This window comes from Chiloscyllium punctatum, chromosome 31 (genome assembly GCF_047496795.1).
Source record: "Chiloscyllium punctatum isolate Juve2018m chromosome 31, sChiPun1.3, whole genome shotgun sequence".
NCBI lineage: Eukaryota > Metazoa > Chordata > Chondrichthyes > Orectolobiformes > Hemiscylliidae > Chiloscyllium > Chiloscyllium punctatum.
In genome coordinates, this window is record NC_092769.1 from 63,808,470 (window position 1) to 63,830,424 (window position 21,955).

The window sequence follows — 21,955 nt, forward strand, 5'->3', positions numbered from 1 at the left end:
CAAGAGATAAGCAACATTCAGGCAATGAAGGACAAAATTCCATTTGCCTTCTTAATTACCTGTTGTACCTGCAGGCCAACCTCCTGTGATTCATGCACAAGGGCACCAGGTGCTGCAACTTTTTCCCATTCTTTTTTACTGTTACTCCTACCAAAATGGATGACTTCACATTTATTAACATTGTGTTCCATCTGCCAGACCTTTGCATCAAAAAGCCCTACCAAAACTGTCACCATAGTGTGGATAAATGTGAAGTTGTTCAATATGGAAGCAGCAGCAAAAGAGCCAGTCATTATTTATGTGGAGAAAACTGTAGAGAGGTGCGGTACGAAGGGACTTGGGGTGTTCCACATGAAACGCAGAGAGCTAGCACATAGCTACAGGAGACAATCAGGAAGACAAATAGAATATTGGCCCTTAGTTCAAGGCAATTGGAGTATAAGAGTAGGGAAGACTTATTGTAACAGCATAATGTGCTGGTGAGGCGGCATCTGGAGGATTGTGAGCAGTTTTAGTTCCTTCATTTCAGGAAACACGTTAAATCAGTGGAGGCAGTTCACAGAAGGTCCACGTGGATGACCCCTGACATGGAGGGATAGTCTAATGAGAAAACAACAGTTTGAGACTCTGCTCACTGGCATTTGGAAGACGAACACATGATTTCCTTGCAATATCAAGGGGCTGGAGAGGGGAAATGCTGAGAGGATGTTTCCCCTCATGTGAGCCTCTTGAACAAGACCACAGAGTCTCGGAATGCATGGAGAGTAATTTCAGCCTGGGATGAGGAGGATCTCAGATGTTTGTGTGGCTCCTTTACACAGAGAGAGCTGTGGGGGCAGTGTCCTTGTGCATACTGAAGGCTGAGATGGATTCTTGAGCAGTAGGGAAATCCAGGGTTATGGGAAAAGAGCAGGGAAGTGGATGTCAGGAATAATTGGATTAGCAATTTCTATTCGTTCATGGGATGTTGGTGTCACTGGCTGACCAGCTATTATTGCCTGTCCCTAACTGCTTTTTGAGAAAGTGGTGGTGAGCTGTCTCTTGAACCACTGCATTCCAGCTGCTGTGGGTTGACCCACAATGCCCTCAGAGAGGGAATTCTAGGATTTTAACCCAGCGACAGTGAAGGAACGCCAATATATTTCCAGGTCAGATCGTTTAGAGGCTCTTGAAGGTGGTGGTGTTCCTGTGCATCTGCTGCACTTGTCCTTCTCAGTGGAAGTATTCGTGGGCTTGGAATGTGCTAAGGATCTCTGGTGAATTTTCACAGTGTTTCATGTAGTTGATACACACTGTTGGTCCATTGGTGGTGGAGGGAGTGCGTTTTGTGGATGTGGTATCAATCGAGCAGCTGCCCTTGTCTTGAATGGTGTTGAGCTTCTTAAGAGACATGGGAGCTGCATGCATCCAGGCAAGTGGATAATATTCCATCACACTCCTGACTTGTGCCTTATAGATAATGGAGAGTCAGGAGGTGAGACGTTTGCTCCAGTATTCCTAGACTCTGGACCTGTTCTTGCAGCCACTGTGATGAGTCCTGTTGAGTTTCTGGTCAATGGTAAGCCCCAGAATATTGATAATGGGGAATTCAGTGACGGTCACACCACTGAATGTCAAGGAGCAGTGGTTAAATTGACTCTTAACTGAGATAGTTAATGTTGACAATTATGTGGCACAATTGTCGGCCCAAGCCTGAATATTTTCCAGATGGCGTTGCATTTGAAGATGGAAAAAGGCTTGAGAAGCAGAACATCCTACTTTGTCCCTCATTCTTATGGTATTTTGGAATAAGGGAAACTCTCCAGAAATTTGTTAGAGTGCTTTGATGCAGTGACCTGGAAGGTTGACGAGGGCAGGGCGGTAGACGTAGTCTATTTGGACTTCAGTAAGGCCTTTGATGAGGTTCCACATAGTAGGCTGTCTGGAAGGTGAGATCACATGGAATCCAAGGGAGGCTGGCAAACTGGATACACAATTGGTTTGATGGTAGGAAGCAGAGGGTAATAGTGGCAGGATGTTTGTCGGTCAGGAGGCCTGTGACTATAGAGTGCCTCAGGGATCAGTGCTGGGTCCATTGCTGTTTGTTATTGATATCAATGATTTGGATGAGAATGTGCAAGGCATGATTAGTAAGTTTGCAGATGACACTAAAATAGGTGGTTTTGTGAGGAAAATTATCAGAATCCGCAGCAGGACATTGATCAGCTGGGGAAGTGGGCGGAGAAATGGCAAGTAGAGTTTAATATTTGCATTTTAGCAAGTCAAATCAAGGTTGAAGTTTCATGGTAAATGATAGGGCCTTAAGGAGTCTTGTGGAAGAGAAGAAGTCTTGTGGAAAAGAAGGATCTTGGAGTTCAGGTGCACAGTTCACTGAAAGTGAAGTCTCAAAAAGACAAGGCAGTGAAGGAGGCTCTTGGCACATTGGCCTTCATCAGTCAGAGCAGTGAGAATAGAAGTTGGGGAGTTATGTTGCAGTTGTACAGGACATTGGTGAGGCTGCATTTTGCAGTATTGTGTTCAGTTTTGGTCACCTTGCAATACGAAGGATTTTATTAAGCTGGAAAGAGTGCAGAAGAAATTTACAAGGATGTTGCCAGGAGTCAAGTTTTATGGGGAGAGGTTGGACAAGCATTTTTCTTTAGAGCGTAGGAGACTGAGGGGGATCTTATAGAAGTGCATATGATCATGACAGGCATGGATAGGGTGAATGCACTTAGTCTTTTTTCCCAGGGTTGGGGAATCGAGGACTAGTGGGCATCAGTTTAAGGTTAGAGGGGAAAGAATAAAAGGGAACCTGAGGGGCAACATTTTTATACAGAGGGTGGTACACATATAGAATGAGCTGCCAGCGGAAGTGGTTGAGGTGGGTACCTTAACAACATTTAATAGGCATTTTGACAAATACATGGATAGGAAAGGGTTAGAAGGATATGGGCCAAGTGCAGGGAAATAGGGATAGCATGAATGGACATTTCGGTTGTCATGGACGGGTTTGGGCCGAAGGGCCTGTGTCCATGCTGTAGGACTCCATGACGGTATGAGTGTATGGCCAACCGGAAGATGGTTATTACACTACTTAGTACCTGAACATTAACTGTATAAGTCCTGCCTTTGTTTGTTTTACCAAAATAAAATATATCACATTTATCCAAATTAAACTCCACCTGCTACTCCTCTGCCCCTTGACCCAAAACTCACAGTGGTTAGCACTGCTGCTTCACAGCACCAGGGACCCGGGTTCAATTCCCGCCTCGGGCAACTGTCTGTGTGGAGTTTGCACATTCTCCCCGTGTCTGTGTGGGTTTCCTCCGGGTGCTCCGGTTTCCTCCCACAATCCAAAGAGGTGCAGGTCAGGTGAATTGGCAATGCTAAATTGCCCGTAGTGTTAGGTAAAGGGGTAAATGTGGGGGAATGGGTGGGTTGCGCTTCGGCGGGTCAGTGTGGACGTGTTGGGCCGAAGGACCTGTTTCCACACTGTAACTAATCTAATCTTTGTAATCTTAGATAACCTTCTTCATTTTTCACTATACCACCAAAACCAATTTTGGTGTCATCCACCAACCTACTAACCATGCCTCCCATATTCTCATCCAAAGAATTTATATAAATGACAAGCAAAAGTGGACCCTGCAACAAGCCCTGTGTAACACTGCAGTTCACAGGTCTCCAGTCCGAAAAACAAGCCTCCACCTCCACCTCTGACTCCTACCATCAAGCCAATTTTGTCTCCAATTTGTATCCAATCTGAATACCATGTAATCTGATTTACTAATTAGTCTACCCAGCAGAACCTTATCAAAGGCTTTACTATCGTCCAAGGAAACAAAATTGACCACTCTGCCCTCATCCACTTTCTTGGTTCTTCCTCAAAAAGCTCAAATAAGTTTGTGAGACATGACACCCCTCACACAAAACCTGTCTATTGTTAATCATTCCTTGCCTCTCAGAATACATTTAAATTCTTTATCTGCTTCATCAATGACCTTCTTCCCAATGTAAGTTCAGGAGCTGGGATATTTACTGATGACAGCACAATGTTGAGCAGCATTTGTGAAGTAATATATACTAAAGCAGTTCACATCCCAATGCAATTAAATCTCGACAATTTGCAGGCTTGGGTTAACAAGCGACAAGTAACATTCATACCACACAAACAGTGGGGAATCTCATTATCACCGTTCAACATCCAAAGGTATTATCGACATTAACTCCTTTGCTGTTAACATTCTGGGTTCATCCAAGATCATATAAATGCTTTGGTTACAGCCGCAGATCAGAAGCTAGGAATCTTGCGGCTAATACCTTTTCGTAGAAAGATCATAGAATGCCTACAGTGTGGAAACGGGCCATTTGGCCCAACAAGTCCATACTGACCCTCTGAAGAGTAACCCACCTAGACCCAGTCCCCTACCCTATTACTCTACATTTACCCCTGACTAATGTACCAACCTATACTTGCAAGAACACTATGGGCAATTTAGCGTGGCCAATTCACCTAACCTGCACATCCTTCCTCCTGTCCACTATCTACAAGACTCGGGTCAGAGGTGTGGTGGAATACTCATTACTTCACTGAACGAATGCAGCTCCAACAGTATTCAAACAGTTTGGCATAATCAAAGACCAAACAACCCACTTGATTGGTGCCCATCCACGCTCATTCACTCCCTCTAGCAACAGTTGTGTGTACCATGATATTCCTCAGTAGCCCGTTCCATACTCATGGCTCAACCATCTGGAAGGAAAAGAGCAGCATTTTGGTAATAGTGATCATAATTTAGTTGAGATTAACATGATTATTGAAAACCAACAAAGATAGACCAAGTGGTATAGTTTTGATTTGAGTAAGTCCAAGTTTAATAAGCTGAGAAGAGATGTAATTAAAGTGAACTGGAAACAACAATGAGAAGATAAATCAGAATCAGATAGTGGCAGATATTCTGAGGGAAGATTAAAATGGTTCTGACAAAATGTCCTCTCACCAAGTTAAAAGGCTCAGGCTTTTAAATCCAGAGATCCCTGGAAGTCCAGGAGCATGCAAGTGGAAAAAGAAAGCTTATGTCAGACTGTGGCAACTTAATACTACAGAAAACCGAGAGGAGTGTGGATTGAGGAGGGATGCAATCGAAAAGGAAATTGGAAAGAAAACAGAGTATGGGAAATGATGCTGCCAAGAAACATCAAGGCAATCTTCAGCAGATATTTTATCAATACAGAGAAAGGAAAAGAAGTGAAGTAAGGATCATAAAAGACAAGGAACGTTAATGTGTAGATTTGCACATGGTTCTTCCTTTGGACTGAAACTTAAAGGGGCCTCAACTGAAACTTAAAGGAACTGGGGAGAATCTCCTGAGAAGTCCAGGAGGCCCTTCTCGATGTTGCGAGCAGATAATTGCATTTAGGAACATGAGATCTGGGCATCGAGACCGGGTGGGAAGGATGGTACGGCTCAGGAACCTGGGATGACAAGAGAAATTGTGAATTGTGTCAGAAAGCAAAAGGAGGCGTATGTAAGATTCAGAAAAACTGAAGGTGGACAGAGCCCTTAAAAAAACGCAATGAAAGCAAGATAATAGGAAACAGGGAGTTAAGAGGACAAAAGGGAGCCATGAGGTGTCTTTGGCAAAGAGAATTATGGAAAATCCCAAGCCGATTTAAACAATATAAGGAGAAAGAGTGTAGCCAGGGCAAAGAAGATAGTTTATGAGTGGAGTTGGATGAAGTGGGTGAAATCCTTAATGAATACTTTGTACTGGTATTCAAAAGATGAACGATGTGATGGGCAGTGAGTCTAGAGAGGGATATATTGATATTCTAGAGCATTTCAATGGAAAAAGATAGAGGATATACTGGGTGTTTTGAAAAGCATGAGGATTGACAAGTCCCCAGGACACAAAGAGATCAATCCCAGAATATTGAGGGAATAAGATTGGCGAAGTACCAGAAGTGAAGGGGACTGTCAGAGAATACAGCAGAAAATAGGCAGATTGGAGAGTTGGGCACAGAAATGGCAGATGGAGTTCAATCCGGGCAGATGTGAGGTGTTGCATTTTGGAAGATCCAATTCAAGAGCAAACTATACAGTAAATGGAAAAGTCCTGGGGGAAAGTCACTAAGGAAAGGGACCTTGTTATGAATGAGAACTTTGAGGAGCTGGGATACAGGCTTGAACAGATCAAGATTGATGAAGTTAATGTGCTGGAAATTTTGGAAAACGTTAAGATTGATAAGTCCCCAGGGCCAGACCAGATTTATCCGAGGCTGCTCGGGGAAGGGAGAAAGGAGATTGCTAAGCCACTGGCGAAAATCTTTTCCTCCTCACTCTCCATGGGAGTTGTACCGGAGGATTGGAAGGAGGCGAATGTTGTTCCTCTTTTCAAGAGGGTAATAGGGAAATTCCTGGCAATTACAGACTAGTCAGATTTACGTCTGTGGTCAGCAAAGTTTTGGAAAGAATTCTGAGGGATAGGATTTATGACTATTTGGCAAAGCATAACGTGATTAAAGGCAGTCAGCATGGCTTTGTGAGGGGTAGGTCATGCCTCACAAATCTTATTGAGTTCTTTGAGGAGGTGATGAGACAGGTCGACAAAGGTCGAGCAGGGATATGACGTATATGGACTTCAACAAGGCAGTAGATAAGGTTCCCTGTGGTAGGCACATTCATATAGTCAGGAAGTATGGGATACAGGGAGATTTGGCTATCTGGATTCAGAATTGGTTGGCTGACAGAAAGCAAAGAGTGGTTGTAGATGGAACGTATTCTGCCTGGAGGTCAGTGTTGAGTGGGGTCCCGCAGGGGTCTGTTCTTGGGCCTCTGCTCTTTGGAGTTTTTATAAATGTCTTGGATGAGGAGGTTGAGGGGTGAGTTAGTAAATTTGCAGATGACACAAAGGTTGGAGGTGCTGTTGATAGTTTCGAGGGCTATTTCAGGCTGCAGCACTACATAGACAGGATGCAGAGCTGGGCTGAGAAATGGCAGATGGAGTTCAACCTAGATAAATGCAAAGTGATACATTTTGGAAGGTCAAACTCGAATGCTGAATATAGGATTAAAGACAGGATTCTTGGCAGTGTGGAGGAATAGAGGGATCTTAATGTTCAAATACATAAATCCCTCAAAGTTGCGACCCAAGTGCATTGGGCTGTTAAGAAAGCATATGGTGTTTTAGCTTTCATTAACAGAGGGAATTGAGTTTAAGAGCCACAAGGTTTTGCTACAGCTCCACAAGTCCCTGGTCAGACCACACTTGGAATCTGTGTCCAGTTCTGTTCGCCCTACTATAGCAAAGATACTGAGGCATTGGAGAGGGTGCAAAGAAGGTTTATGAGGATGCTGCCTGGGCTGGAGGGCTTGCCTTATGAAGAGAGGTTGACTAAGCTCGGACTTTTCGCTCTGTTGAGAAGGAGGAAGAGAAGTGACCTGATCGAGGTATACAAGATAATGAGAGGAATGGATAGAATCAGTAGTCAGAGACTTTTCCCCAGGGCAGAATTGACTGGCATGAGGGATCATAGTTTTAAGATATTAGGAGAAAGTTATAGAGGGGACATCAGAGGAAGGTTCTTTATGCAGAGAGCTGTGAATTCATGGAATGCATTGCCAGTGGTGATGGTGGAAACAGAGTCATTAGAGACATTTAAGCGACTGCTGGACATGCACATGGATAACAGTGAATTGAGGGATGTGCAGGTTAAGTTTTTTTTTACATTAGGATTAATCCTTGGTACAACATTGTGGGCCAAAGGGCCTGTTCTGTGCTGTACCTTGCTATGTTCTATGTTCTAAAATTGATGTACAGAGAGATCAGGGTGTTCAGGTCCATGGTTCCCTGAAGGTGGCAACGCAGGTCAGTAGAGTGGTCAAGAAGGCACATGGTATGCTTTCCTTCTTTGGACAGGGTATTGAGTACAAGAGTTGGCAGGTCATGTTACAGATGCATGAGACTTTGCTTCAGCCGCATTTGTAATACTGTGTACAGTTCTGGTCGCCACATTACCAAAAGGACGTGGATGCTTTGGAGAGGGTGTAAAGGAGGTTCACCAGGATGTTGCCCGGTATGGAGGGTGCAAGCAATGAACAGAGATTGAGGGGAGTAGGATCATTTTCATTAGAAAGATGAAGGTTGAGAGAGAATCTGATTGAGGTCTACAAAATCATCAGAAGTATAGACAGGATGGATAGCAAGAAGCTTTTTTCACAGAGTGGGGGACTCAATTACTAGGGGTCACAAGTTCAAAGTGAGAGGGGAAAAGTTTAGGAGAGATATGTGTGCCAAGTTCTTTATGCAGAGGGTGATGTGTGCCTGGAACGTGTTGCCAGTGGAAGTGGTAGAGGCGGGCATGATACCATCAGTTAAGTTGCATCTAGAAAGATACATGAATGGTCAGGGAGCAGAGGGATACAGACCCTTAGAAAATAGACAACAGGTTTAGATAGAGGATATGGATTGGCACAGGCTTGGAGGGCCGAAGAGATGTTCTTGTGCTGTAATTTTCTTTGTTCTTTGTTCTTGAAGTGAGATAGTTAAATTGCTGGGACCTTGTACAAAACCTTTGCTTGCTCTTTAGTCACAGGAGAGGTTCCAGAAGACTGGAAAATAATTAATTATTCCTTTGTTTAAGAAAGGCAACAGGGAAAATCCAGGAGAGTACAGGGCGGTGAATAGGGAAATTATTGGAGAAGATTCTTAGAGATAGGATTTACTCACCTTTGGAAAAGTAATGACTGACTCATGACAGGCTGGTGGCTCTGTATGGAGGATGTCAACTCGCGTAAACTTGATTAATTTTTTTAGAGGAGGTGACAGAAATGATTGATGGGGGCATGGAGATGGCTGTTGTCCATATGGACCTTAGCAAGGTCTTTATAAGGCTGTTGATGGCAGGCTGATACAGAAGGTGGAGTGCAATGGGATCTGCGGTGAGCTGGTAAGATGAATACAGAATGAGCTCGCTTACAGAACACAGAATAGTGGTAGAAGGGGTGGTTTTCTGACTGGAGACCTGTGACCATTGGTCAGAGATCAATTCTGGGACTGCAACTCAAACATTATGGAAGCTGTGGTGAGTGAGGACAATTGCCAGAGGATAGAGCAGGATATAGATGGGCAAGAAACGTGGATGGAGAAAAGGCAGATACAACTTAATTCAGACGATTGCGAGGGGATGCGTTTTGGAAGGTCTAATGCAGGACAGAAGTATACAGCAAATGGAAGAACTCATTAGCATCAATATCCGAACAGATTTAGACATACAGGTCCACAGTTCTCTAAACTGTCAATGCAAGTGAGAAAGTTGCTCGAGAGGGCGTATAGTATGCTCACATACATCGATTGGCCATAGAGTAGAAAAAGCGTCAAGTCATATTGGAGCTGTATTTGACTTCATTTCAGCCTCATTTGGAATAAAGTGTATATTTCTGGTTGCCACAGCACTAGAAGGATGTGGGTGCGTTGGAGAGGATGTAGAAAATGTTTACCAGGATGTTGTCTGGTTTTGAAGGTATTGGATGTAGGTTTGCCTGTTGAGCTGGAAGGTTCATGTTCGGACGTTTCATCAACCTAGTAAATTATATCTTCAGTGAGCCTCCGGACAAGGCACAGTTGATGATTCCTGCTTTCTATTTATATGTTTGGGTTCCTTTGGGTTGGTGATGTCACTTCCTGTGGTGATGTTATTTCCTATGGTGATAGCATTTCCTGTTCTTTTTCTCATGGGGTGGTAAATGGGGTCCAAGTCAATGTGCTTGTTGATAGAGTTCTGGTTGGAATGCCATGCTTCTATGAATGCTTGTGCGTGTCTCAGTTTGGCTTGTCCTAGGATGGATGTGTTGTCCCAGTCAAAGTGGTGTCCTTCCTTATCTGTATGTAAGGATACTAGTGAGAGAGGGTCATGTCGTTTTGTAGCTAGTTGATGTTCATGTGTCCTGGTGGCTAAGTTTCTGCCTGTTTGTCCAATGTAACATTTGTCACAGTTCTTGCACGGTATTTTGTAAATGACATTAGTTTTTTCTTGTCTGTCCAGGGTCTTTCAAATTCATTAGCTGCTGTTTTAGTGTGTTGGTGGGTTTGTGGGCTACCATGATGCCAAGGGACCAAAAGAGAAAATGCTGGAAAATCTCAACAGGTCTGGCAGCAGCTGTAAGGAGAGAAAAGAGCTGACATTTCGAGTCTAACTGACCTTTTGTCAAAGCTGCGGTGGAGGCGAAAGAGCTGAGAGAAAGGGATAGAGTCCTTACAGGACATAGGGTGAGAAGAGCTGTAGTCCAGATAACTGTGGGAGCCAGTGGGCTTGTAATGGATATTAGTGGATAGACTATCGCCAGAAATGGAGACAGAAAGGTCAAGGAAAGGACGGCAAGTGTCGGAGATGGACCAGGTGAAGGTGATGGAGGGATGGAAACTGGAAGCAAAGTTTATGAGTTTTTCCAGGTCAGGACGACAGCATGAAGCCGCACCGAAATAGTCATCGATGTACCAATAAAGCAGTTGTGGGAGGGGACCCGGGTAGGCCTGGAACAAGAAATGTCCCACATACCCCTTGAAAAGGCAGGTATAGCTAGGACCCATGTGGGTACCTTTGATTTGGAGAAAATGGGATGAGTTGAAGGAGAAGTTGTTGAGAGAGAGAACAGGTTCAGCCAGGCAGAGAAGAGTGGTGGTGGAAGGAGATTGTTCGGGCCTCTTTTTGAGAAAGAAGCGAAGAGCTTTCAAGCCGTCTTAGTGTGGGATGGAGGTGTAAAGAGAATGCACATCCATGGTAAATAGAAGGTGATTAGGGCCTGCGAATTGAAAGCTGTCAATGTGTTGCAGGGCATCAGAGGAATTCCAGATGTAGGTGGGGAGGGAGTGAACCAGAGGAGTAAGGATGGAGTCAAGGTAGGAGGAAATAAGTTCAGTGGGGCAGGAGCATGCTGACACAATGGGCCTGCTGGGACAGTCCTTCTTGTGGATTTTGGGGAGTAGGTAGAAACGGGCTGTCTGGGGTTGGGAGACTATGAGGTTGGAAGTTGTGGAGGGGGAGGCATCTGGAGGAAATGAGGTCAGTCACGGTGTTGGAGACAATGGCTTGATGCTCAGTGGTGTGGTCATGCTCCAGGGGGAGGTAGGAGGAGGAATCTGAGAGTTGGCGCTCAGCCTCCACGAGGTAGAGGTCAGTACGCCAGACGACAACAGCATCCCCTTTGTCAGCAGGTTTGATGACAAGGTTGGGGTTGAGCCTAAGGGAGCGGAGAGCAGAAAGTTCGGATGGAGAGAGGTTGGAATGGGTAAGAGGGGCAGAGAAATTAAGGCAGCCAATGTCCCGTCGACAATCGTCAATGAAAAGATTGATGACAGGAAATTGTCCTGGTGGAGGTGTCCAATTAGAGGTGGAATGTTGGAGGGATGTGAAAGGATCTGTGGAGCAGGGGAAAGACTCTTGCCCAAAGAAGTGAGCACGAAGGCGAAGGCGACGGAAGGAGAGCTCAGCATCATGTCGAGCCCGGAATTCATTGAGGTGGGGACGTAAGGGTACAAAGCTGAGTCCTTTGCTGAGAACAGCACGCTCGGCCTCAGAGAGGGCAAGGTCAGAGGGTATGGTGAACACACGGCACAGGCTGGGGCTGGAAGAGATGGGGTTCGAGGGATTGGGACTGTTGGAAGGTGGAGGGTGGGCAGGGGTGTGGATGAGAAGTTGAAGCTTGCATTCCTTAACATCTGCAAGAAACAGGGAAAAGTTTGGAGTTAAGGCGTCAAATAATATGAAGGATGAAATGAAACTGTGGGCCAGGACAGCTTTGAGAGAGACAAAGGGTCAGTTAGACTCCAAACGTCAGCTCTTTTCTCTCCTTACAGATGCAGCCGGACCTGCTGAGATTTTCCAGCATTTTCTCTTTTGGTTTCAGATTCCAGCATCCACAGTAATTTGCTTTATGATACCAAAGGGTCTGAGTAGTCTGGCAGTCATTTCCAAGATGTCTTTGATGTAGGGGAGAGTGGCTAGGGTTTCTGGATGTGTTTTGTCTGCTTGTTTAGGTTTGTTGCTGAGAAATTGGTGGACTGTGTTCATTGGGTATCCATTCTTTTTGAATACACTGTGTCATCTACAAACCTAGCAGCAATGAGCAGAAGTGTCAGACACTGTATTAGAGCACCATTACAAATTAGAAATTACTCTTTGACTCTGACTCATTTGGCTGTTTAAAAAAAACCTGAGTATTACTGAAGGAAGACTGGCCTTTTTCAAAGGTTTTCACCTTTCACTAATCAGGACAGCTCACAAGAATGACCAACTTAAAGAGAATAGCAACAATCATTATTGTATGAGTGGTGAATACCCACTGTTTGGCAAATGGAATATGACTGGGAGGGATGTTGTAAATGAAGAATGCTTTGGTTAATGTCGGCATAGCAGTTAATTACCAAGATTTCTTTAAGATTTAAACCAAGACAGTTGACACTGATTACTTGCAAAATGAACGAGAGAACAGCTGACTACATTATGGTGACACTTTAAAGGGAGGAACTAACAAGCTTAATCTCAAAGGAAGTCATGGTAGCACAGCTTGAGCCCATGATATGGTCCTCCTGAACCATGTGTCCCTGGTGACCATGTGTACCAGAGCGTGTGCAGCTGCAACGTTGAAATGTGCAAATACGTATCGCGTTCTTCTGTGAGAGTGCCAAGAAGTATACTGCCAAATAATTTAACATTTTTCACTTGGGCTCACAGTGTTGGCGCACTTTCATCCCCTGAAAGCTGTATGCATATGAACATGCAGTAATGCCTGTTTGTTGCAGATGGAAAGGAAATGCATTAACGCAACAACAAAATGGGTGAATAATTGAAAATAGGTTTGCAATGTCATAAGTAGGAGGTTTTCCAATGGAAGATCCGGGAAAGAATTTCGAAGTCTATGTGGGATAGAATTGGACTTGTACCCGTGGCCCCAGAACATTGCCTGGGTCTCTGGATTAACAGCTCTGTGCTAATACCACTGGGCTGTAGCTCCCCATCCCCATCCTCCATTCCTGTGAGTCATTGAAAGATAGTACTGCTTCCCCTTTGAATAGATAAACTTTGCAAGAAAGGTCATTTTAACTGTCAGCTGGACTGGAGGTCGAGGAATTCATGAGCCATTTCCAGTTACACTTAACAGACTAAAAGTTATTTTAGTGATCTTGTTCACACTGCCAATCCCTGTAGTTTACCATTGTTGCAACTTAACTTGCCATCCAGGAATGTTGCTCATCTTATTCATGCTGGAAGTAGTCGTTTCGCTGTCTACTCCTTTCGGCTGCCCTGAAACCTCCAGCTTTCGATGTCACTGACCTGACCTGTGCAATATTTCCACATATATCACTCACAAACAGTGATATTTCAACTAATCATCCTGATATATCACAAACCTCACTTCATTCATAACTGCCACAATAAATCCAGGTACAGCATTAGATGCATTTTGGTTTTGATAATTCATTGAAAGTAATCAATTTCCCAATTCCTACTTTAACTGCCCAACCACATTCATATTGTCTATCTTAAGAGAAGGAACCATATCCCACAGTCCAGTACGACAGCGAGGAGAAAAAAAGTAGTATTTGGAGTTTAATTTCTGACTGATTACAGTCAGTTGAAGGCCATTTCCTGAAACAACACAGTATAGATGTCAGAGCTAGTTTCTTTAGATTAGATTAGATTAGATTACTTACAGTGTGGAAACAGGCCCTTCGGCCCAACAAGTCCACACCGCCCCGCCGAAGCGTAACCCACCCATGCCCCTACATCTGCATCTACCCCTTACCTAACACTATGGGCAATTTAGCAATGGCCAATTCACCTGACCTGCACATCTTTGGAGTGTGGGAGGAAACCGGAGCACCCGGAGGAAACCCACGCAGACACGGGGAGAACGTGCAAACTCCACACAGTCAGTCGCCTGAGGCGGGAATTGAACCCGGGTCTCCAGTGCTGCGAGGCAGCAGTGCTAACCACTGTGCCACCGTGCCGCCCACAGAGAGTAGTAAGGGGCATGGAACGCACTTGCCTGCAACAGTAGTAGACTCGCCAACTTTAAGGGCATTTAAATAGTCATTGGATAGGCATATGGATGAGAATAGAATAGTGTAGGTTAGATGGGCTTCAGATTGGTTTCACAGGTTGGTGCAACATGGAGGGCCAAAGGACAGGTACTGCGCTGTAATGTTGTATGCTCTATGTAACATGAGGTCTGTATGATTAGCGCTTCATGGAAAGCCCATTGCTGAGAGGAAACAGCATTCAATTTTCATCAATCAGTTAATGTGAGCACAATTGCAGAGGCTTTATACGTTGTTTCCTAAAACTGATCTTAAACATTATGGGAAACAACGTGGGTTATCAAAAAATGTCATAATCTTACTTCAATGCAAAACAAAAATTGACAAGCAATCGCTATCTCCCTATGGAGAGCCCACAGTGTATAAGTCAAATGCTCTGGGAAGGTAATGAATCAAAGTTTAACACACGGCAGCAGGAAGGAACGGATCACTTTCTACAGAAAATGCAATATATATTTCAGAGTATCCTCAAATTATACTACACAATTATTGCTATTATTGGCATTCCTGGTAAGTGACCAAGTGATATTATGTATGTATGCCAGCTGTATTCGCGTTGTGACAACAAATCATTTGATCACTGCTTGCTGATCCAATGGTAACATGCATGCAGCCGTCCGCTTACCGATATTGTTTTTGCTGAGATCAACAGACTACGATAATCAACGTTTTCATAGCATTGTGTCAATTGATAATAAACCTTTCCTTGCAGCTCACAAACTCTGTACAGCACAATTGATCAGCCTTCAGCAGACAACAGAATCAGATCCCTGTGTGAGAAAGTGATAGAAGGTGCTACTGGGACGACATGTCTTTACAAACAAAACTACTCCCACCTGCCTGTATTTGACCAATGTCCCTCTAATACCTTTATGCACCCTGTCCAAATGTCTTCTAAATGTGGTAACTGTGCCTGCAATGACCACTTTTCTCTGACAGTTCATTCCACCACTGTCTGTGTGGAAAAGTTGACCCCAGGTCTCTTTTAAATATCTCTCTGCTCACCTTAAAATTATGCCCACTAGTTTTGAACTCTCCTACTCTAGATAAAAGATGTGTTCACCCTATCTATGCCCCGTGATGATTTTATAAATCTCTGTATGGTTACCCTTCAACCTCCAACACTCCAGTGAAAAAGTTCCAGTCCATACAATCTCTCCTTATAAATCAAACCCTCCCCTGTAAATATTTTTTCTGCACCATCAATGTGTTCGGATTAGAAACTAGAAAGGCACACCTGACCACAATGAACAATGTACTACCGACAGTGTGTGATAAAGGGTCTTAGGATCTCATGGCAGTGCCCCCTGTCCCTGGGGCAGGTTCAAGTTACATCCACCCTGGAAGATGTGCGAACAGGTTGATTAAAATAAAAGATAGTAGGAGAAGGTGGAAGACTGCAGGTGCTGGCGATCAGAGTTGAGAGTGCGGTGCTGGAAAAGCACAGCATCCAAGGAGCAGGAAAGTCGATGTTTCAGGCATAAGCCCTTCATCAGGAGTCAGAAAAGACAGTGAACGCCGATAGGGAGCCAGTTGTAACATGTCAAATTTTAATGTGAGAATCCAGGCTACCAGACCTTCATGGGGCATTGCTTTGATTCCAGTTTGTTGGTGATTCCCCTCTCTCTTTGTTCAACTCATTGTCAAGATTATCAAAATTCTCTGATTGTGTGCATCTAAAGAGGGTCTTGTGGTGTGGTGGTATTGATGACTAGGTACAGGTCCCACAGGCTTCAGGGATGTGTCCCAACGCAACTGAAATAGAAATATCAATCACATGGGCTCTTGTGCTATTTGCTTATAGCTGATTAGAATTAGAATCCCTGTAGTGTGGAAACAGGCCATTTGGACCAACAAGTCCACGCCGACCCTCTGAAGAGTAAGCCACCCAGACCCACTCTCATATAACGATTACTCTAGACTTCCCCTAACAAATGCTTCTAGCCTACACATCCCTGAACACTATGGGTAAATTAGCATGGCCAATCTGTCTAACCTGCACATCTTTGGACAGTGGGAGGAAACCGGAGTACCCAGACGAAACCCACGCAGACCATGTGCAAACTCCACCCAGACAGTCACATGAGGCTGGAACCAAATCAGGTCTCTGGCGCTGTGAGGCAGCAGTGTAACTACTGACCCACAGTGTCCCTAATTCTGAGTTCCTGTCCTAATTGCTCCAGAGGTGTTTCTGAATTGGTTGACTAAAAAGAAAGACTCTGTGTCTATGATTGTGTGTGTGTGTTCATGCGTGTGTGGAAGTAAATTAGTACTGAGTGTGGCTCACTAATTGGCTTTATTTTGAAATCATTGTTTGAGTAGCTGTGATCCATTGCAAAGGGAAAAATGTTTTGACAATCTTTCCTGATAAGAATACACATTGAACAATATTGTAATGGTTTTCTATCACTCACACACACACACACACACATATTCTAATTCAGTGGTGCAATGTGGGAGTCTGTGACTGAGACAGTATTGGTTTCCCATCTTTAGTTGTGTTGGAAGTGATGGGAAGAGCCGAACTGCTTTTTTGAACTGCTGCAGTCCATTTCACGCAGTCAGACCCACCACCCCCCACCCATGATATTGGGAAGTTCCACCAATTAAGTCAGCATCGTGGGTGGCACGGTGGCACTGCAGCTAGCACTGCTGCCTCACAGTGCCAGAGACCCGGGTTCAATTCCCTGTCCGGGTGCTCCAGGTTCCTCCCACAGTCCAAAAATGTGCAGGTTAGGTGAATTGGACAGGCTAAATTGCCCGTAGTGTTGGATGAAGGGATAAATGTAGGGGAATGGGTCTGGGTGGGATGCGCTTTGGCGGGCTGGTGTGGACTTGTTGACCCTGAGGGTCTGTTTCTACACTGTAAGTAATCTAATCAGATAAAGGAACAGCAACGCTATTCCAAGTGTGGTGAGTGATTGGAAGGGCTACTTGGGGGTAGTATCTGATGCTCTCGCCCTTCTAGGTGGTAGTGGTCGTGATTTGGAAGATGTTGTCTAAGTTACACACTGCTGCAACTGAGTGTCAGTGTGAAACGAGTGGATGTTTGTGGATGTGATTCCAATCAAGTAAGCTGCTGTTTTTCCTGACTGGTGTCAGGCTCCTTGGATGTTGTTGGATCTGCACCAATCCAGGTTGCTGGAGAGCATTCCATCACACTATTCTCTTGTGCCCTGTAGATAATTGAGTAACTTTGGTGAGTCAGGTGAGTTACTTTCTGCAGTATTCCTAGCCTCTTGATCCACTCTTGTAGACACCTTATTTACATTGCTCGCCCAAGCTGCTTTTTGTCAATCAGAACCACTGGTTTGTTGATGGTTGGGGGGAGGAGGACAGGGGTCAGAGAAGATCATGCCATTAAAGATCAAGAAATGATAGTTGGCTTCCCACTTGCTGGAGATGATCAATGCCCGGCACATTGTGGCACAAATGTTACTTGCTACTTGTCAGGCCAAACTTGGTCATTGACTGATGCAGGGCTCTGGCCCGAAACGTCGATTCTCCTGCTCCTCGGATGCTGCCTGACCTGCCATGCTTTTCCAGCACCACACTCTCGACTCTGATCTCCAGCATCTGCAGTCCTCACTTTCTCCTTGGACATTGGCCATGTCTGTTTGAAATTGGGCAAGGAATGCCTCAGTATCTGATATCTATTTACAATTATGTCTATGTCAGTCTGTCATTCCTTGTATAATAGTCAAGTATACCTGAGCTTTACTATAGTTCACAATGTGTGTGTGTGTGTGTGTGTGTGTGTAATCTATTTGACTGATGTTATGATATTGGTTACCATTCTCGTTCCCTGTACTGGTACATCCCATGCTGATACTTTCCGAGGGCCCCAGATTGAATTGTTTAATTTAGTTTCATGAATCAGCTGTTCCCACAGGTACTCATCTCTGCTCAACAAGCTATGGTCTGTTAATTCCTGATGAAGGGCTTTTGCCCGAAGTATTGATTCTCCTGCTCCTTGAATGCTGCCTGACCTGCTGTGCTTTTTCACCACCACACAATCTCAACTCTGATCTCCAGCATCTGCAGACCTCACTGTCTGCATGGTCTGTTAGTGCAAGCCCTCACAAATTCTTTATCCTCACTCTATGTATGTTCAAATGTTAATTTCTGCAGAGCTGAGGTTTCAATCTTGGGATATTCCAGAATCAGGTTTTGTCACTAGGCAACATATTTCCAAAATGTCTGCAATATCAGTTCAAGTCACTTATCGATTATTTTGATTTCCTCTGATTTACCACTGCACTTTATGTTCCTCATTATCCCCAAGACATGCTCAAATTCCATGTGTACCTTCCCAAGAATTGTCTTTGAGAGGGAATAACTACATTGTCCTCATTCCTTCCTCCTGTCCAGATGCAAAAATCATAGGTCTGAGAACATTAGTCTCAGAAACTCCTGCAGTGATGTCCTGGAGTGCAGATGATGCTGGGAAATGTTGATCAATAATATCCAATCTCTCTTTGTTCTTTGCAGTGAATTTAGTGGCCATTGGGATCCTGTCTCAGGCAAATTGTGGCCTCTCCTCATGCACCACTCACTACCTGGTGGCCATGGCAACAGCAGATCTACTGGTTATTGTTGCTGAGGTCATACTGGGATGGATTCGTTATTATTATTTCTTTGGATCCTTCCTGGACATCACCCCAGTGTGTAGTGCCATCTACGTCATGATTTGTGCAGCCACCGACTCTTCTGTCTGGTTCACCATCTCTTTCTCCTTCGATCGATTTGTGCTTATTTGTTGCCAGAAGCTAAAAACAAAATATTGCACAGAGAAAACTGCAGCTGTGGTGCTTGCCACAACCTGCAGTGTACTCTGTTTAAAAAACATCCCCTTCTATTTTACATATGAACCTGAAGTGATCATTGACAATATACCATGGTTTTGTTCTGTAAAGTCAAGTTACCTCACTCAGCCTGGGTGGCTGGGTTTTGACTGGTTTGACACAGTTCTAACCCCATTGCTCCCATTTGCTTTAATACTGTTGCTCAATGCTCTGACAGTCCGACACATTATAAGAGCCAGTCGAGTCCGCAAAACACTGAGAGGTCAGAGCAAGGGAGAGCATCAAAGAGACCCAAAGATCGAGAGCAGAAGGAAGTCTGTGATTTTACTCTTCACCATCTCTGGCAGCTTCATACTTCTTTGGATGATTCATGTTATGGAATTCTTATATTATAACATTACAGGCATAGATCCCAGGGATTATAATTATTCTGAATACATTCTGCGACATGTTGGATTTATGCTTCGGAATTTAAGTTGCTGCACGAACACATTTATTTATGGAGTGACTCAGTCGAAGTTCAGAGAGCACTTCAAGAGTGCGGTAAAATATCCGTTTACATTAGTTACTCGATCAATTCATAAACGTAGCAGTTGAACGTATCCCTGTTTCTCCTGCCCTCAGTGCAATACAAATGTTCATATTCTGAATAGAGGTGTGTGATAATGCTGTCACTTTTACAAGGTTATTTTGTCCTTGGGTTTTTAACTTTTTAACTTTTTTTAACTTAAAAGCAGATGCCGAGGGGTCTGGGAAGAGCCTTGTTTAACAATGGCAGAGGAGTAGTCAGTTCTCCCAGTTCAGTTTTTTTTTCCAGTTTGATTTAGCTGTAGCAGTTTGAAGATGCTGGAGTCCAGGAAAGATTCCAAGCTTCAGCAGATGATTCCTGACTGACTTTTCTCTTTGAAAGTTGTTCCCTCCTGCCTGTAAGAATCTGTGTTTCCATTTACCTTTTTTTACCAAGAGGTGTGTTTGTGGGATGTCAATGGATTGGAACGGCTCCTTAGTCAAGTTGCTGTATCAGGTCGATTCAGTTTTCCAATCATTAAGTTGCTCTAAATTTGCTTTCTTTTGTTCGAGTTTCAACTGTGGTGTTAATATCAATTCTGTTTCGCTTAAAGCTGAGTGGTTTGACCAGCTGCATCCCACCTGGAACACCCACTACACATCTGCCTTTAAAATAAGAAAACGTTAGAGTGTGGGCTACCTTCTTAAAATGTTTTGAGGGGAGCTGGCCTGGTCCATAACATTTGTTACAACGAACAGTACCCATCGCACAAGTGAAGACAATGGGAGGACTGGAAGAAACAGAGACAGCAGAAGTCTCAAAATCCTGCCTGCCGGATAGGAGTGAAATATACTTCCTTTAGTCTTTCATCCACTCCTATGGTTAGTTTCTCAATTATTTTATATTTGCTGAAAGAAAAGTCTTAACGATGCAAAATGTGAAACGTTCTGGTGTGAATCGATTGTTTGGGGTGCCTGTTTTTCCCAAACCTTCTGTTGCATACAACAGCCTCCCATTCATTCTCCCCACTGCAGGTGTTTCTTACAACCTCGCCATGAGTCCGTTTGTAGCCTTTATAAGGTTCCACATTTTTGTCTGTGATAAAGCCCCGCTGATAGAATTGAGCAGAGAAACGAAACCTTGGCTAAAGGGAACAAGACAAATGAAGATTTAATGCCATGGGAAGCACTGAGCCCTTTTCCAGGTCCAGTGTTCCCTGATAACCTTCAGCGTTCTCTCCTTTCAGTTTCATTCTCTTTCCTATGAAAATCTTCCACCAGGATTTTTGGTATGCTTTCCTTTATTGGTCAGAGTATTGAGTACAGGAGTTGGGAGGTCATGTTGCACCTGTACAGGACATTGGTTAGACCACTGTTGGAATATTGCGTGCAATTTTGGTCTACTTCCTATCAGAAAGATGTGTGAAACTTGAAAGGGTTCAGAAAAGATTTACAAGGATGTTACCAGGGTTGGAGGATTTGAGCTATCGGGAGAGGCTGAACAGGCTGGGGCTGTTTTCCCTGGAGCGTCAGTGACCTTATAGAGGTTTACAAAATTATGAGGGTCATGGATAGGGTAAACAGGCAAAGTCATTTCCCTGGGGTTGGGGAGTCCAGAACTAGAGGGCATAGGCTTAAGGTGAGAGGGGAAAGATATAAAAGAGACCTACGGGGGATCTTTTTTGGCACAGAGTGTGGTACGGGTATGGAATGAGCTGCCGGAGGAAGTGGTGGAGGTTGGTACAATTACAACATTTAAGAGGCATTTGCATAGGTATACGAATAGGAAGGGTTTGGAGGGATATGGGCCGTATGCTGGCAGGTGGGACTAGATTGTGTTGGGATATCTGGTTGCCATGGACGGGTTGGACAGAAGAGTCTGTTTCCATGCTGTACATCTCTATGAGTCTATGACTCTATGAACAGAACCAGAAAAGCTTCACATTTGCAAATTACTGTCCAATTTCCACATTCTTGTTTCTCTTCAAATGCATCCAGTGTGTCTCTGCTGAATGTGATCAATATATTCTTAAATATTATGCTTGATTCTCCTCAAAGGTGTGACAACATGTCAGTAAGTATGTTCTCTCGTCCTGCCACGTGTATAATTTTCAAATTGAATAGCTGCAGTAATAAATTCCATCGAAACTATCTGGAATTTTTATCCTTAAATTTCTCCAAAAGTGTTGTGATCAGTAGAAACAATTATCTCAGTCACATTGCTGGTGATATAAATGTTCACATGGTGTATTGACAATACCAAGCTCAAGGTTTCCTTTCCAAACATACAATATTTCTGTTGCTGAGTATTCAATTTTCTGGAAGAAGATCCAATAGGTCTCTCGATCTTCTTGTAAAAGGAAAGCACTGACATCACAGCATTTGCGTTGCTAGTCAACGTGAATGACTTTGGGTCATTAGGTGTGGCTAATTCTGGGGCAGTGGTTAATGCAGCTTGCAGATTGTCAAATGCCTCTGACAATCTGCCATCCACTGACACTTCCCGCATGTCTTCAGTAAGTGGGTCAGCAGAGGAACCACATTGCTAAGATGCGGTATGAA

The 21,955-nt window shown here is 44.0% G+C and overlaps 1 protein-coding gene across 1 annotated transcript; it reads left to right on the top strand.

The window, feature by feature from the left end:
• The first annotated feature begins 14,452 nt into the window (after positions 1–14,452).
• On the top strand, positions 14,453–19,483 carry LOC140457166 (probable G-protein coupled receptor 139). Its single transcript, XM_072551227.1, has 2 exons — positions 14,453–14,591; positions 18,573–19,483. The coding sequence occupies exons 1-2, from the start codon at positions 14,453–14,455 to the stop codon at positions 19,481–19,483; spliced, it is 1,050 nt and encodes a 349-aa protein (XP_072407328.1).
• The last annotated feature ends 2,472 nt before the right edge of the window (positions 19,484–21,955 follow it).

Excerpts from the sequence above, each read along its gene's own strand:
- LOC140457166 (XM_072551227.1), top strand. The coding sequence starts at position 14,453 with ATGCTCTGGGAAGGTAATGAATCAAAGTTTAACACACGGCAGCAGGAA. Across the intron at positions 14,592-18,572 it reads TGCTATTATTGGCATTCCTG|TGAATTTAGTGGCCATTGGG; the intron begins GTAAGTGACCAA and ends TGTTCTTTGCAG.